A 16,826-nucleotide genomic window follows, 5' to 3' on the forward strand; every position below is an offset into this window, starting at 1 on the left:
CTGAATCCTCTCCGCCCGCAGGCTGCACTCCTTTCTGGTTTGGCACAGGGTAAAACTCCAACGATTAGAATCGATTCAGAGCTCGCCAATAGAAACCACACGAGGTGAGTTACACCCGACAGCCACCGGCTGGAAACATAATGTGAGAGTATTTTTACACATCATTTTATTTATGAAACCAAACTACATTAAAGCAGGATGATTGCATTTGTTTTGATGAATATATATTTGTTCTGTTATACTTTATTAATACCGTGAGGATTGGCGGATGTGTTTTTTTTTCTACAGTCCATCTTGGTTGGAAGTGTGTAGGAGTTATGTTTGATTGGGGGACAGAGTTAGTTGTGACTCGCGGAGATGGAAGCTCGGCGTTGGTTGCTTTCACGCCATGTCGCTCGGTAAAGGCTCTATTTGTGTTTTATTTTTTTTGGAAAACACCCGAGTGGCCAGTGACAAGCACTGCCCTTACAGTCCTGTTCTTCTTTTTTTTTTGTTTTTTTTACCCCCACACTACCGCCTAACTGCGGTAGTGCTTATTTTCTCCCCAGCACCCATGGTGTGTGTGTGTGTAGGTGTGAGACACAGTGAAAGACACAAAGTGCACGAATCTTTATTCAATTTCCACCACCAGGAAGATAGGAAAAACACCCGAGTGGCCAGTGACAAGCACTGCCCTTCAAACCACAGGGCAATGCTGTGTGAACAAAAACAGTGAAGGGAAGGGTATCTATTTGTGTTTTAAAGTGCTTCTCCTTATCGAACATTCACGGAAATGACCTGGCATTCGCCGCCCTGTTACTTCTCTGAAGTGTCGCCACAATTTGTATTTATATAGCGCCTCTGACATAGTGACCCCCCCCCACCTTAATTGGAATATAACCAAACAGAATTTGACACCGAACCACGTAGAAAGATGTTTAGTCAGAAAACTGAATGCCAAACGGAATAATTTGGCTTTAGGGGATCATTAAAGGAAGGCAGAGATCTAGAGATTTGGGGTGGGGGGTAGATTCTAGAGATTGTGACTCAGGCAGCTAGCGATGGAGCGAATATAATTGGGGGTGTAGAAGACCAAAGTTAGAGGAGTTATGTGAAATCACAAGGTTGCATAGTGAGAGGAGATTATACAAAGTATTTTTCCACATAGCCAGTTGCTATCTGAATCCATTCGCTCATGCCATAGTCAACCTACAAGTTTGCTTTTTCTCGCTGGTCAGTCACATTCCATTTCACATTCGACAATCTATAATTCAATCAATGCTCTATTGTTCGCAACCCATCACTGGATTCTGTGAAGCCAACATTTCAGATCCGCTGACCTTTCCTCAGAACCATTCTGAAATGTTAACTCTGATTTCTTTCCACAGATGCTGCCAGGCCTGCTGAGGCTTTTCAGCAATTTCTGTTTTTGTTTCAGATTTCCAACATCTGCAGTTCTTTATTTTCCATTTCCTGAGTTCTGTGTCACATTAATGCTTATTGGTGCAGTGTTAGTGGAGTGGACTTAGGAAACCTATTTCTACTAACGGAGATGTCAATTAGCAAGGGACACAGATTGTCAGAAGGATTAGAAGGGATTTGAGAAAAATGTTTTTCACTTAGAGGATGTAGAGTGTCTGGAATTTACTGCCCATTTCAGTGGTTGAGGTAAAAATCTTTAGCTCATTTAAAAAGAACTTGGATCTGTGTCTGGAGTGTTATAACCTGTAAAGCTACCATCTAGATGCTGGCACAAGCACAATGGGCTGAATGGCCTCTTTCAGTGCTTTGGCTTTTCTATGGCTCTGCTTGAGTATTTTACAAATGCATGTTGCTGTTGTTCATATCCTCCACTCAACATGTCACTTGACCTATTGCTGAATGATGAAAGGCAGAGGAGAGATGATAGAATTAGGAAGAGAAATGACAATTGTTAAGATATATTTATTTTTCTCATTAGTAGACAGGGTGACATGATTTCTTGGGTCTGGCACTGTCTGTTTCATACAACAGTAGAACAGCTAAAGAAAACACCAGCTGAACAGAGGTGGTTATCAAGACAACTAAGGGACCCATATGTGAAATCTGCCCGACAACAAAATTTCCGCTGTCGGAGTGCTTTTAAGCTGCTGGAGATTGATGAGAAGCATAACATCCTGAAGCCTGGGAACAGTGTGATTGATTGTGGTGCAGCACCAGGCGCCTGGAGCCAGGTTGCAGTTGACAGGGTCAATGCCACTGGCTTTGGTGAGTGAGATTGTACAACACATGTTATCAAATCTGCAATGGGAATGAAGTCTTAGGGTTGCACCAAGTGACCAAATTCTTAACCTTAGACTTGCCGTAAAGGTTTTTTTTAGCACACTGTATTTTAGTTTGAATTAATTTGTTGAGTTATTTTCATTGTATGTCTGTTATATTCAATTCCTTTTGTTTTTGCAGTGAATAGCTGTCAGTGCCATTTGGAATGTAGAACAAGGGGATTTGTCAGCTTTTTTTTAACAGGTGCCCTTGTAATGTGTAAGTATCTGCTGGGATTTGCCAGGAGTGTGTCAGTATTAGCAATGGTTTTCACGGAGTGTGCCAGAATTTCTGGTGGATCTCAGCAGTATGGTGGGCGGCACGGTGGCACAGTGGTTAGCACTGCTGCCTCACAGCGCCAGAGACCCGGGTTCAATTCCTGCCTCAGGCGACTGACTGTGTGGAGTTTGCACGTTCTCCCCGTGTCTGTGTGGGTTTCCTCCGGGTGCTCCGGTTTCCTCCCACAGTCCAAAGATGTGCAGGTCAGGTGAATTGGCCATGCTAAATTGCCCATAGTGTGAAGTAAGGGGTAACTGTAGATGTAGAAGTAGGGGTATGGGTGGGTTACGCTTCGGCGGGGCGGTGTGGACTTGTTGGGCCGAAGGGCCTGTTTCCACACTGTAAGTAATCTAATCTAATCTACTTTGATGCAGCAGGGGCTTCCCAGGGGTGTGGTGTGCTTTGAAGGATCCTCAGGAGTATGTCAGTATTTGCAGGGTGCTCTGGAGTATTTTATAAGCTCAGGAATTTCCAAATGCCTTCTAATTAATGAGTAGTCCCTGTTGTGATATAGGAAACATGGTCAATCTGCACATAACAATATGTCATATGATAATGATTGGATAATCTGTTTCTAAAGATTTTAGTTGACGATTTGATGAAGATGTCAGGCAGAATTACGTTGTTCTTAATTGAATAGTAGCGTAGGATCTTTTACAGTCATCTGAGAGAGCGGATGTGGTCTGGGGTTCAATGCCTCATTTAAAACATGGCACCTCCAACTTTGCAGGGAGAGGATTGGCCGTAATTAAATAGAAAAGAAAAGCCCTACTGATTGTTATTTTGCAGTAAAGATACTTTGTTGTTCAAAAGCATCTTTGTTTCGCGTTTTTTAAAAAGACTGACTACTTCTGCTTGCAGTTGATTTATAATATGTGCTGGAGTGTCAGTGTAGTTTTTTGCTTCAGTTTCTTGACTGTCAGTTTAATTTTAGATGTGTTTGCTACATCTATTTAACTCCATGTTCCATTCAAGAATGTCACTTAGTCAAGGTACCAGCCTGTAGATTTCTCACACTTTATATCCTTGAGAAGAAAGTTAAAATTAAAGAAACTAATCACTACAAATGGGTAAATGTGTTTGGGACGTTGCCTCTTCTTAACTAAGATTGATTTACATAAAGGAAATTATTAAATATTGAGGAGGGATTGAGATCAACAGGCCATGGAGCCAGTTTCAAAACACAAAATGCCTGTCTTTGTTTACACTGTTTTGTTGGTGCCATTCATTCCCTTTTCCCTTTCTCCACAGATCCAGATGCTCCTGTGGGTTTTGTAGTGGGCGTTGATCTATTACACATACCTCCTCTGGATGGTGCTGTGTTCCTGCCTCACTCTGATCTCCTGGAGCCCACCGTTCAAGCGAGGATCCAGGAATCCCTGCCAACAGGAATGGCTCAGGTGATCCTCAGTGATATGGCACCAAATGCCAGTGGGATCCGTGAACTGGACCAGCAACGACTGGCTGAGCTGTGCTTATGTGTTGTTGGACTGGCCAGGAAGGTCCTGAGTCCTGGTGGCACCTTGCTCTGTAAATTCTGGGATGGCACTAATAGCCGTATCATCCAAAAGCGACTTACTGAATTGTTTAGAGATGTGAAGACTTTAAAGCCTGCTGCAAGCAGGAAGGAGTCATCAGAGATCTACTTTTTAGCAAAGCACTACAGGACAAGCTGATGTTTCAGAGTGACTGTTTATGCTCAAGGAAGTGTCGATGGCAGTCTAACAATTTTTGAGACAGTTTGTTTAATTACATTTTCTCCCTATCCTATCAAATTTTGCCCCTTATGTTGAAGCTGACAGTCCACCACTTAGTTAGAAAGAAAAAAAATGTGTTTCTGTATATGGTCTTTCATGACCACAACTTTTGTGATTTGTAGCAATGTAGTACTTCTGAAGTGTCATAATTGTTGTATTGTCGAAAATGTGGCAGCAAATTTGCACAGAGCAAATTCCTACAAAAAGCCATATGACAATGAGAAGACAATCTGCTTTTGTGATAAAAGCTGAAAGTTCTGGAGAAACCCAGGAGGTCTAGCAGCATCTATAGGGAGAAAAAAATTAATGTTAACGTTTGGAGTCCAGTTTGACTTTACTATAATAAGAGGGTAAAAACAATGACTGCAGATGCTGGAAAGCAAATACTGGATTAGTGGTGCTGGAAGAGCACAGCAGTTTAGGCAGCATCCAATGCTGCTCGTTGGATGCTGCCTGAACTGCTGTGCTCTTCCAGCACCACTAATCCAGTAATTACTATGATAAGTGTCATCATTGGATTGAAAACATTAACTCTATTTCTGTCTGCCAGACTTGCTGAGTGTACTCAGGTGCATGTTAGGAGTCAGCCTTGTCTTGGTAGGTTGCATTCTTACCTCTGAACTAAAAGGTCATAGATTCACCTCCCACTCTAAAAATGAGAACAAAGTGTAAGCTGATACTCCCATCTCCTGTACTATTGAAGGTGCCACCTTTTGGTTAGTCATGGAAGTAATACCCTATCTGTCCATTTAGGAGGATGTAAAAAACCATTTGGGATTTTTTCAAAAAAGAATGTATAGGGTCCTGGTGAATATTTATTCCTTGAACAACACCCCAAAACAGATTGCATTGTTGTTCATAGGACCTCAGTGTACAATTTTCTTTTCATTCATGGGATGAGTTGTCACAGACTAAGCCAGCATTTATTACCCATCCCTATTCATGAGTCAACCACACTGGTGAGGGTCTGGAAACACAATAGGCTAGACCAGATAAGTATGGCAGATTCCTTTCCTTCAAGGCATTAGTGAACCAGATTTTTGTTTTCCCCTGACAATTGTTTCATTGTCATCGTTAGACTCTTAATACCCGATTTTTATTGAATTTAAAATCCACCATCTGCTATAATGGGATTTGAACCTGGGTTCCCAGGTCATTACTTGGGTTTCTGTATTAACAGAATACTGGATTAGTGGTGCTGGAAGAGCACAGCAGTTCATGCAGCATCCAACGAGCAGCGAAATCAGAAATCAACGTTTCGGGCAAAAGCCCTTCATCAGGAATAAAGGTCCTTTATTCCTGATGAAGGGCTTTTGCCCGAAACGTCGATTTCGCTGCTCGTTGGATGCTGCCTGAACTGCTGTGCTCTTCCAGCACCACTAATCCAGTATTTGGTTTTCAGCATCTGCAGTCATTGTTTTTACCTTTCTGTATTAACAGTCCAACGATTAAACCACTAGGCTGTCACCTCCCCAAACTACAAATTTACTGTATCCTTTCCTGTATTAAAAATACAGAACTATTTTGTAGACTATAAAAAGCTTTATTACTCTTCAAAGTTGTTAAATATATTTATACTGCATCTTTTTAATGCTATATGTATGAATTTTTTATTATTTATGTGAACTTAAAATTTTTCTTGTACAGCTATGGAAACTGAATATATGTAATTCAATTGTGTAACCCTGATTGTATATTACATTCGGATGGTACAAAAATCAGATACAATTTAAAAAAAAAGTTTTTCTTTAATGTTTGAAATTTCTGTAATCCATTAAAAGCATCATTTTGTTTTCAAAATCTGAATCACTATATTCTAATGCTGAAAAATGTACCTATACACAATTATAGAATTTGTAGGAAATATATCTTTTCTAAAAATATAGTGACAAACGTAGCTTTTTGCATTTCATCAGTCAAGTAAAGCTCGCTGTCTGTCAAAGGAGTGGATGTCCTCAACATCATCCAGAACAAAGCAGCCCAACTTGATCAGCATCCCATCCACTATTTTAAATGTTCACTCCCCCATTAGTCATGAACAATGCCTGTGGTATGTACCACATGCAACTGCATGATAGTAGCTTTGACAACATCTTTCAAATCTGAGACCAGTACTATCTGGAAGGCCAAGGGCTGCTGAAGCATGGGAGCACAGCTACCTACGAGTACCCTCCAATCCAAATATCATTCTGACTTGGAACTATATCTCCATTTCTTTACTGCTGCTGGGTTTAAAAAAACACATATAACTTCTTTCCTACCTGCATTGTGCATATACCTTCAGTGTAAAACTGTAGTGCTCTAACCAGATGGCTCACCAACACCTCCTTGAGCGCAATTGGGGATGAGCAGCTGTTACTTGCCAGTGAAACTCATATCCATATATACATATAATTAGGTTATGGTTGTATAAATCTCTGCTAAGGCTACAGATGGAATATTATTTTCTGTTCTGGACACTGCAGATATATACAATGCAGACTCACCAAGATGACACAAGAGTTAAATGTCTCAGTTATGTTTGTATTCTGTACTGAAGAAAATTAAGGGACTAGCATATTTGATGTGTTCGAGGTAATTAATAGATTTGAAAGGATTTGAGCTGTAGGGGAGGCTGAATATGCTGGGGCTGTTTTCTCTGGAATGTCAGAAGCTGAGGGGTGACCTTATGGCGGTTTGTAAAATCATGACGGGCATGGTTAGGGTAAATTGACAAGGTCTTTTCTCTGGGGTAGGGTAGTCCAGAGGGCATAGATTGTGTGAGAGGTTTAAAATTTAACAGGGACCGTGCATTATTCGTGCAGAGGGTGGTGTGTGTATGGAATGAGTTGCCAGAGGAAGTGGTGGAGACTGGTACAATTATGCCATTTAAAAGGCATCCGTATAGTTATATGAATAGGAAAGGGTTAGAGGGATATGGGCCAAGTGCTGGCAAAGGGAACGAGATAAATTTAAGATATCTGGTTGGCATGGATAAATTGGACCAATGGGTCTGTTTCTGTGCTGTACATCTCTATGACTCTATAAATGAAGAACAACAATTTCCTTGAAGAAGAGTACATAGCAAATTAGAGTTGACATGTTCAAAGGAAGGACTTTTTCACACATTACAGAATGGAAGTATGGAACATTCAAAAAGTTATTGATGGTGGGGGACAACTGAAAACTTAAAAACCATTCTTGATTAAGTGTTTGTTTGACAGGTATATTAGATGGATAACTTAAGTGACTCAATGAAATTAAGTTATGAATTGTAATCTAATTTAATAGCAGAACAAACTTGAGGATTGAAATTTTATTCCTTTGAGAATGGTCCAACACCATTAACACTTTAGTTAAGTGGAAAGAATAGTAAAGCAAGGATTGTTCAGTTTATGAAGAAAGTGAGAGGAGTTTTTTTTAAAGATGTTCACAATCATTAAAGACCTAGACAGATAGGGAGAAATGTTTACCATTGGAACTGTCATGAACGAGACTTAAGATAATCAACAAAAGAAGCAACAATGACATGAACATAAAACGTTTTACACAATGAGTGGTTATGACCTGGAATGCATTAACTACAAGTGTTGGGTTGTGACTTGAAAAGGGGAATTGGATAATTGAGAAATAATTTCCAGGGGAATGGGAGAAAGCAGAGCAGCAACCTTACTTAGCGGCTGTTAAGGACAGCTGAATGGATAGCGATCTGAATATCCTTCTGAGCCATACTATTCTATGTCTAGAGACAAAACATGGAATTTGCTTCTACAAGGAATTGAGACGACTACCATATACACACAGGGGTAAAATAAATAGACTCTTGTCCAGATGTAGTTGGTTGAGAGGAATAGGAGAAGGCTGATCTGGTAGCAACACCGCCAAACTATTGGGTGAAAAAATAGAAATTGCTGGAGAAACTCAGCAGTTCTGACAGTATCTGGAGAAAGAAACAGAAACAAAAGTAGACATTGCTGGAAAATCTCAGCAAGTCTAAGAGCATCTGTTGAGTGAGAAACAGAAACAAAAGTAGAAGTTGCTGGAGAAACTCAGCAGGTCTGGCAGCATCTGTGGAGAGTAGAAAAAAACTAACACGTTGAGTCGGCCTGGGGCTGGGGAGGTGGCGGGAGGAGTGCGCTTCTCTTACCAGGATAACGGTAAGAGTTCGGCCCCGCCTTTTCCAACGGCTGGAGGCCTCGCGAGATCCGGGGGAGAGGAGGGAGATCCAAGCGGAGAGCGGCCGCCTTTCCAGGCGAACAGCCGGTAGGTCAGCACCATAGGCCGGGCCGGGGGTGGGCGTTTCGACAGTTCCAGGCCGCAAACCCGTTAATAAAGCTGCGGCGGGCCGGGTATTTTCGTTAATATACTTCCAAATCCACCCCCCCCCCCAGGCCGGGGTTTCCCCTGCAGACACCCCCAGGCCGGGGTTTCCCCTGCAGACAGCTCCGGGCTGGGGCTTCAGCCGTTATTTGAGTTTCGGATAGATCTCCGGTGGCGGGCTCCCCAGAGGATATTCACTTCCAGTCGGTGCCTCCGGCTGGTCGGGTGTCCCCCTCGAGTGCTCTTACACCCCCCCCGTCTCTCGGGCATTGTACCTGTTTCTGCAGGAAAGTGTTGAATAAAAGCTTAACATCCTCCAAAAAAATGCGAGACTAACGAGCCGTGTGAGATGAAGGGGTATTCCAAAGGTTTTCTTTGTCGCTTGGGAAATTATCTAGTCAGAGAACAGAAAAAAATCACCAACTTGAGTCAGCTGTGCGCGGAGTTGTCTGATGTGAGAGTTAGAGGATGCCTGGTTGTGCCAGGGTCCCTTGGTTCCTTTGCCTAAATAGCAGCCTCTGCTGGACATGTGAGTTCTCCAACATTGGCGGAAGAGAGCAGTACTATACTTACAACTGAGAACCTTTCTGTGGTTGAATGGACTGCTAACGATGTGAAGAATGCCCCCTTCGAGGAAGTGCTGATAAATGACAATACCTGTACAATGCTACTTTGTGGACACATAGCGTTTTACATGATCACTGGACGTCTCAAAGTGCCATATAACCAGTGAAGTATTTAGTTGTCAGGTGGGAACACAGCAACCAGTCTGCACACAGTAAGTAACCACTCTCAAACAACCTGTTTTTGTGATTTGAGGGATTAACATTTACCAAGACCAGGGATAATGCCTCTTTGAAATAGTGTCATGGGATCTTTCACATCAACCAGACAGACAGATAGGGCCTTGATTTAACATTTCAAGAAAGACAGGAAGTCAATATGCAGTAAACCTCTACTGTTCTACACTTTTCATTCAAGCCCTGAAGTAAAATGACTTGGATGACAAAAGTGATTTTGCCTTTGCCAAGTTTCTCATGACACGTAAATAGGTGAGGAGGCAAGTAATGAGGATAACAATCTGCAGAACAATAATCTCATTGGATGCTGCCTGAACTGCTGTGCTCTTCCAGCACCACTAATCCAGTATTTGGTTTTCAGCATCTGCAGTCATTGTTTTTACCCAGAACAATAATCAGTTGAGTGAGTGGAGGCAAAAATGTTAGGGTTAGACAAAATATAATAAAATATGAGGTCATGCAATTTGGCAGGAAGATGGAAGAGCTGAATATTTAAATAGAGAGCAATTGCAAAATGCTGCAGCACAGAGGGATTTGGGAATTCTCGTACTTGAATCCTAGCATCCATGATTTGCAAGTAACAGGGAAGGCAATGAAATCTTAGCTTTTATTTCAAAGGGAATGAAGTGCGATAATAGGAAAGTCTTGTTAAACTACATGAGCCAACCGCAGAATACTCTGAACAATTTGGCTTCTTATATGAGAAAGATACACTGGCATTGGAGGCAGTCCAGAGAAGAGTCACTAGGTTGATCCTGGGTTTGGAGGGATTTTCTTAGAAGAGATTAATACTTTAGATTCGTATTCATTCTTAGTGGAATTGACAGAGTAGATGTGGAGAGGTTGTTTTTGTGGGAGATTCTAGGACCAGAGGGCATAATTTCAGAACAACGGATTGTCCATTTAAGATGGAGATGAGGAGGACCGTTTTCTTTGATGATTTATTACTGTGGAGGACTATTGAGGCGGAATGATATAGTATATTTTAGGCTGTGATAGGTTTTAATCACTAAGGGAATCAAAAGTTATGGATGAGGCCAGACCACTCAAAACATTCTTAAGCATGCAGCCCAGACTGTAACTTTGCAATTTGTTTCAGTAAGTGTACAGTGACAGTTACCTGGAGTAAGTTAGCTAGATTGACTACCAGGTTATAAAGCAGGCAAAAATTTATTCACAGAATTACAGAATGCAATACAAAGAACAGAATAAAGAATACCTACAGACTTCAGTCTATCCAAACTAGACTTAATTATGCTATTCCAAAAAATATGTGCAACAGTCCCAATAAACAAACTCCAGAGCAAAAATGAAACATAATGCTTACAGGTCGAAGTTAGAAGGGCAGAAGGGGAGAGAGAGAGTTTGGCAGCCTTTTCCACACAGCTTCTGCTGCACTGACTCAAACAAGACTTCAGCTTTTAGGACTGACCACTGGACACTTCTAAAACATAAAAACTTTGGACTAAAGTCTCATCCCTTTACATTAAACAAAAAGGCCTCCCAATATCCTTTTCATCTCTATATTAAACCAGTCGCCTCAGAGCCTGGGGCTGTTTTACGACTGCTCTGAAAAAACCAAGGACACATCCTTGTGAAGAAGGACCAGCTTTGTGATAGGATATAAGACAGGAAAGTGGAATTGGATTATCAGATCAACTGTGATCTCATTGAATGGCTGAGCAGAGTCAGTGGGCTATATAGCGTAGTTCTCCTACATCTAATGGTTTTAATGTATAGTAAATTAAAAATATATACTCTTTTACCATCTCAACTAATCTCTCGTCAGTTTCATCATTGTATGGGAAAGCAGTGAACAAATTTGTATTTCAAATGTGGAGTTCATTGCTATCACATAGTTTGTAAGCTTAACATTTTTATGTTTCAGGGTGCCTCTGCAGATCTTGAGTAGGTAGAAATTTTTAATTGAAGTCAAGTAATGCCCAGAGCCTAGAAACTTGTGTGCATTAGATAAGATAGAAGTACATCAGAGCACATAGAGGAACAGGGATAGGCATTGCAATTCTACTGTGCAATTCAGTGAGATCATGACTGACCTTCTATTTCATAATTTTCCTGCACTATCCCTGTATCCCTTGATGCATTTGATGCTGATTGTACCTCCCTTATCCAGCCCACTCTAACTCTGACAACCATTGTGGTGTGGCATTCAGAGTATTTCCAGTTAAAGACAGCTCTGTCAATTTTGAGATTTATTTTAAATGTTAGCAGTCAGTCACAAGTGATTTATTGCTATTTTCATAGGGAATAGTTTATCATTACTAACTGAATTTACTGTTAGCCAGAAACCAAGTTTATTAGTTTGTGTCCTAGTTAGATCACCTCCTCCCTGTCAGATCTCCATCAGAGTGCTGGTATTCTGAAGTACTTCCTCAAAGTTGTCCTTTTCAGCATTATTATTGCATTACCCTCAGAAATTTCAGCAGCTGAGGTGTCCAGAAAGAGCAGGTGGACAAAACATGGACTTGGCTTTAGTCTGGGTGTGAGAGAATGGCACTGGATAGGATCCTGGGGAGTGTATTGCACATTGTGACTGTGCTGGATTACAGAGTTACAACCTTTATCAGTTTCAGTCTTGGACATACTGAACAACTAAGCCTCCACACCTGTTTGTGACAAAACATTCTATAGATTCACCATTCTCTGTGTGAAGAAATTCCTGCTTATCTCTGTCCAAAGTGGCCTGCCTCGTATTCTGAGCCTGTATACTGGTTTTAGATCCCATAGCCAAGGGAAACATCCTTCCTTTTGATTCATGTAAGAATTTTTTATGTTTGAATGAGATGACCTCTCAATTTTCTAAAATCCAGAGAACAAAAGTCCAGTATATTTAATCTTTCTTCTCTGACAATTCCTCTATCTAGGTTGATAACCGGATCATTCATTGTAATGATGTTGAATGAAGGCTAAGTTTATTTTTGTCTGGGACAACAGGGTGTTCTCTCCCTTTTCCTCAGATTAGTGCAATGGAATCTTTTGTGTCCATCTAAAAGGACAAACAGAACCTTTAATCCTCATCCAAAATTATGCCTCTATGCCTCCCTCTTCCTATTTGTGCTGGTTTTTAAATTTTTGATTCTAATTCTCTGCTGAGAAGGAAGAAAGATTCTTGTGTCCCTTAATGTTGCTTTCTGTGTCAAGCCACATCGAGAACACCTAGATCATTAATAACCAAATCAAGGCTCCATTTGTATAGCTCTTAGTAGCTGAAGAACTGGAAGAAAATCAGCTTTGTGGCTTTGACTGGAATGGGGCAACATCAAGAGGTTGAAAATACTTATTAACAATGTCAGAAGTTACATGACACCAGGTTATTGTCTAAACAGGTTTATTTGAAATCACAAACTTTTGGAGCGCTGCTCCTTCGTCAGATGAAATTAGGTATATTTGTAATTGTCTCTCTGCCTTAATTAATCGGTTCATAGGTCATCCCTTCAATTGTTACTCACACTGTTTTACACTTGTGATCACCTGCAAAGACTTGTTATTTAACCTGTATTCCACTCGCACTAAAAGAAACTTCACTTGATGAAAGAGCAGCTTCTGAAAGTTTGTGATTTCAAATAACCAGTTGGACTATAACCTGGTGTCGTGTGACTTCTGACTTTGTCCACCCCAGGCCAACAGCAGCACTTCCACATCATGGCTACTTCTTAACATGCTTCTCTTTTAAAAAGAATTTTTTCCTAACAATGTGTTCTGCTGTACTTGCAAAGCAGGAGACAGAATGGATGATCTCGGCGAGAATACCACAGTCTTCTCAACCTTACGCTCCTTCAACAACTTTTTGTCGGAAGGTTCAGATACAATACCCAGGACGAGCGAGCCAGACTCTGTCTCTAGAATGTTGCAGTTGCAATACGAGCAGAGAATACAGGTGAGTGCATTGTCATAGAAAATTGATATTGGAGTACGCTACTCAGTCCTTTGAACTTGCTGGATTATTCAATGTGGTTATGGCTGATAATCCAACTCACCTGTTCTTGTTTTTGCCCATAACCTTTCATCCCTTCAGCCCTAAGAACTATATATAACTCCTTCTTGAAAGCATTCAATGTTTTGGCCATAACTTTCTTTGGCAGAGAATTCAACAGGCGCACCACTGGGTGAAGAAATTTCACCTTGTCTTGGTCCTAAATGGCCTACCTTATCTTGTGACACCCCCTAGTTCTGGGCTCTCAGGTCATCGGCAACCTCCTTCCTGCATTTATTGGTCTAGTCCTGTTGGAACCTTATAGATTATTAATATCGCCCATCATTCCTCTAAACTGCAATGAATATAGTCCTAGCCGATTCAGTTTCCCCTCATATGTCAGTTCTGCCATCCCAGGAATCAGTTTGATAAGCCTCTTTTGCACTCCCTCCTTTGATAGAATATCCTTCCTCAGATAAGGAGACCAAAACTGCACATAATACTCCAAATGTGGTCTCACCATGCAACTGTAGTAAGACATCCTTGCTCCTGTACTCAAATCCTCTCACCATGAAGGAATATTTATTGTTTGCCTCCTTCACCACCTGTTGCATTTACATGCTTACTTTCAGCAATTGGAGTACAAGATCATGCAGGTCTTGTTCCCCTTCCTGGTCTGTCACCATTCAGATGATAATTTGCCATTCTGTTTTTGCTACTAAGAAGATAACCTTACATTGATCCACATTATATTTCTTCTGTCGTGAATTTACCCACTCAACTTGGCCAAATCTCACTGAAGCATCTCTGCATCCTTCTCACTGTTCACCCTTCCACCCAGCTTTGTTATCTGCACACTTGGAGATATTGTATTTAGTTCCCCATGTAAAACAATTGATGTTGTGAATGGTTGGGGTCCGTGCATTGATCCCTGTGGTGCCCCACTCATCACTGGTTGCCACTTGATAAAAGACCCATTTATTTCTACTCTTTGTTTCAAGTCTGCCAACCAGCTCTTTATCCATGTCAGTATATAATGTGGTTTAATTGTATCTCGTATGTGGAACCTTTTTGAAAATCTTCTAAAGTAAACCCCATCCATTGGCTCCCCCTTATCAACTTTGAGTTAAATCCTTGAAAACATTCTCATAAATTTGTCAAGCACGATTTCCTTTTCAATAAATCCGTTCTTTAACTGTCCAATATTGTACACTTTTTCCAAGTGCTCTGCTATTAAATCTTTTATTATGGATTGTAGTCTTTCCCTACTGCCAATGTCAGGCTAACTGGTCAATAATTCTCTGTTTTCTTCTTTTTCAAATAGTCATGGAATCCCAATAGTGCAGATGGAGGATCTGCAGATGAAGTTAAACTCGAACCTGGGGCCCTGGCGCTGTGAGGCAACCATGCTAGCTCTGTGCCACTGTGATGATGGCAAACAGTGGCGTTATATTAGCAATACTTCAATTCATAGAAACTGTTCAGAGTCTTTAAAATCTTGAAAGATAACCACTATTTCTAGGGTCCCTTCCTTCAATGCTTTGAGATGTAGATTATCATGCCTTGGGATTTACTGGCATTTAATCTCATCAATTTCCTCAATTCCATTTCCCTACTAATACTGATTTCCTTCAGTTTCAACCTCTTGCTTGATGCTGTGTTCTGCAACATTTTTGGGATGTTACTTGTGTCCTTTGTGAAGATAGAACCAAAATATGTATTTAGTTGTCTGCCATCTGTTTGTTCCCCATTACAATCTTGCTCCAGTTTCTTACTGTAAGGAACCTACATTTGTCTTCCCTAATCTTTCCGTGTTCACATACCTGTCATTTGGGGTTATCCAGTCTGCGAAATATAGAACACTGCATAGTTCTTGAAGAACGCTTTCAGGAAGCAAGAGGAACAAATGGGTGGGGTGGGCAAGTGTGGATGATGGGAGAGCAGAAACAAACAGAATGCATGTCATTGGGAACATTTTCTAGGATTTTCCTTAGCACATCAAGGGCCCATAGCATCAAAGAAAATTGAGAAAAATGGAGATAAAGTGGAGTTGAGATGATTCAACCATGGTCTTAATGAATAGTGGGGCAGGGCCATATGACCCATTATGTGCCTATTTCTTACATTCTTAATGTCTTCAATACAGTTCATACATCTCTTCTTCCAACCTCCTTCATCTCCCTCCATACCATCTTACTCCCCCAAAAAGTTAACTTATTAACATTTTTTTGCCATGTGTTTATCAGGCTGAAGAGCAGGCTGACTACGTTCGTTCCCATTCACGCATTCTAGAGGTGGAATGGGAGAAACAGAAGATGGAGGTCAGCCATAAACGGGCTAGGATTGAGTTGGAGAAAGCAGCACAAAATAGTTCCTGGAACTATGAGGTACTGACATTAGTCTAGGAAGGTCTCCAAACTGTTCTGATATCAAAAATTCTTCACATTTCACAGTTTTATGGTTTTAGTTGTCGTCTTTCTCTTGTCAGTGCTGCAGTGTTGTTAGGTGCTAGGAGAGTGTGGGATAGAAAACTATTCCTCTTGATTATTAGTTTAGGCCTTTAGATCATCATTCCAGCAACATAACCTTTATAAGGAAAGAATATTCACTTTGTGGCTTGTCAGATTCTTCCTCAGCCTGTAAATCTCAATTTACTTCCTCACTATTCTCAAGTGACAAGTTTGAGAATATAGAAACACCAAACTGCAGAATGTGATTTATCTGCTTTTGTCTTTATATGCAATGGAAGTAGTTGAGCTTGAGAAGCTAGTTTTGTCTATCTCAAGGACAAAAACAGAAATTGCTGGATAAGCTCAGCAGGTCTAGTAGCATCTGTGGAGAGAAATCAAAGTTAGTGTTTTGGGTCGAGTGGCTGTTCCTCAGACCCAAAAGGTTAATACTAATTTCTCACCACAGATGTTGCCAGATCTGCTGAGCTTATCCAGCAATTTCTGTTTTTGTCTCAGATTTGCGGCATGTGCGGTTCTTGCAGTTTGTTTATCCCAAACTGACCATGAAAGCTAACTTGGTGTTCTTAATTATATTGATTCCAAATCAGAACTATTAATCTCCTACGTGAATAATTTATTCTTATTTGAAGTATCTTATTTTGTGTTTTTCCCTTCTAATGTAGCGGGAGGCAGATCGCAACCAGGAACTAATAACGCAGGTAAAACAATTGCGGGAGAAGGAGGCAGATGTTGAGACAAAGTTGAAGGATCAGATTGATGTGAATAAGTCATTGAAAGAGGACCTTGGGCTTCAAAGCAAGAAGCTCCAAGAAAAAGAAGAAAAGCTTGCTGAAGCTAATCAGGTAAAGAACAGAATCTGCAACAGATATAACATAGCCAATGCAGAATCTAAAATGCTAACCTAAATCCCAAATAAGAGTAGTTTATTTTCATCAAGTGTACTTCATTCTCCTAATTTTTCTCCTCGTCTTTTAGCATTCTTAATTGACTCCACTCTTGCTGACAT

The 16,826-nt window shown here is 40.8% G+C and overlaps 2 protein-coding genes across 7 annotated transcripts in view; both read left to right on the top strand.

Annotated features, from left to right (window-relative positions):
• Positions 1–8: 8 nt before the first annotated feature.
• mrm2 (mitochondrial rRNA methyltransferase 2) lies at positions 9–4,727 on the top strand. Of its 4 annotated transcripts, none has more exons than XM_072559212.1 (3): positions 9–104; positions 1,940–2,226; positions 3,811–4,727. In XM_072559212.1, the coding sequence occupies exons 2-3, from the start codon at positions 1,953–1,955 to the stop codon at positions 4,233–4,235; spliced, it is 699 nt and encodes a 232-aa protein (XP_072415313.1). In that variant the 5' UTR covers positions 9–104; positions 1,940–1,952; the 3' UTR covers positions 4,236–4,727. The 4 variants fall into 4 exon arrangements, with proteins under 4 accessions (XP_072415313.1, XP_072415314.1, XP_072415312.1 ...); XM_072559213.1 differs by having other exon boundaries at positions 76–104; positions 1,943–2,226; XM_072559211.1 differs by lacking the exon at positions 9–104 and adding an exon at positions 330–398 and having other exon boundaries at positions 1,943–2,226.
• Positions 4,728–8,475: 3,748 nt separating this feature from the next.
• mad1l1 (mitotic arrest deficient 1 like 1) overlaps positions 8,476–16,826 on the top strand; it is a 900,368-nt gene continuing 892,017 nt past the window's right edge. For 2 of the 3 annotated variants that reach the window (XM_072559202.1, XM_072559204.1), the window contains exons 1-4: positions 8,476–8,558; positions 13,156–13,313; positions 15,596–15,736; positions 16,483–16,662. In XM_072559202.1, coding sequence (XP_072415303.1) covers positions 13,164–13,313; positions 15,596–15,736; positions 16,483–16,662 — 471 coding nt within the window. In that variant the 5' untranslated portion in view covers positions 8,476–8,558; positions 13,156–13,163. Of the gene's footprint in view, positions 8,559–13,152; positions 13,314–15,595; positions 15,737–16,482; positions 16,663–16,826 lie in introns of all 3 variants that reach the window. The other variant, XM_072559203.1, reaches the window with a different exon arrangement.

This window comes from Chiloscyllium punctatum, chromosome 40 (genome assembly GCF_047496795.1).
Source record: "Chiloscyllium punctatum isolate Juve2018m chromosome 40, sChiPun1.3, whole genome shotgun sequence".
Lineage (NCBI taxonomy): Eukaryota > Metazoa > Chordata > Chondrichthyes > Orectolobiformes > Hemiscylliidae > Chiloscyllium > Chiloscyllium punctatum.

Bases quoted from the DNA above. Each gene is read 5' to 3' on its own strand.
- mrm2 (XM_072559210.1), top strand. From the start codon at position 358: ATGGAAGCTCGGCGTTGGTTGCTTTCACGCCATGTCGCTCG. The intron at 399-1,939 runs GTAAAGGCTCTA...TTTTCTCATTAG, and splicing joins CTTTCACGCCATGTCGCTCG to TAGACAGGGTGACATGATTT. The intron at 2,227-3,810 runs GTGAGTGAGATT...CTTTCTCCACAG, and splicing joins GGTCAATGCCACTGGCTTTG to ATCCAGATGCTCCTGTGGGT.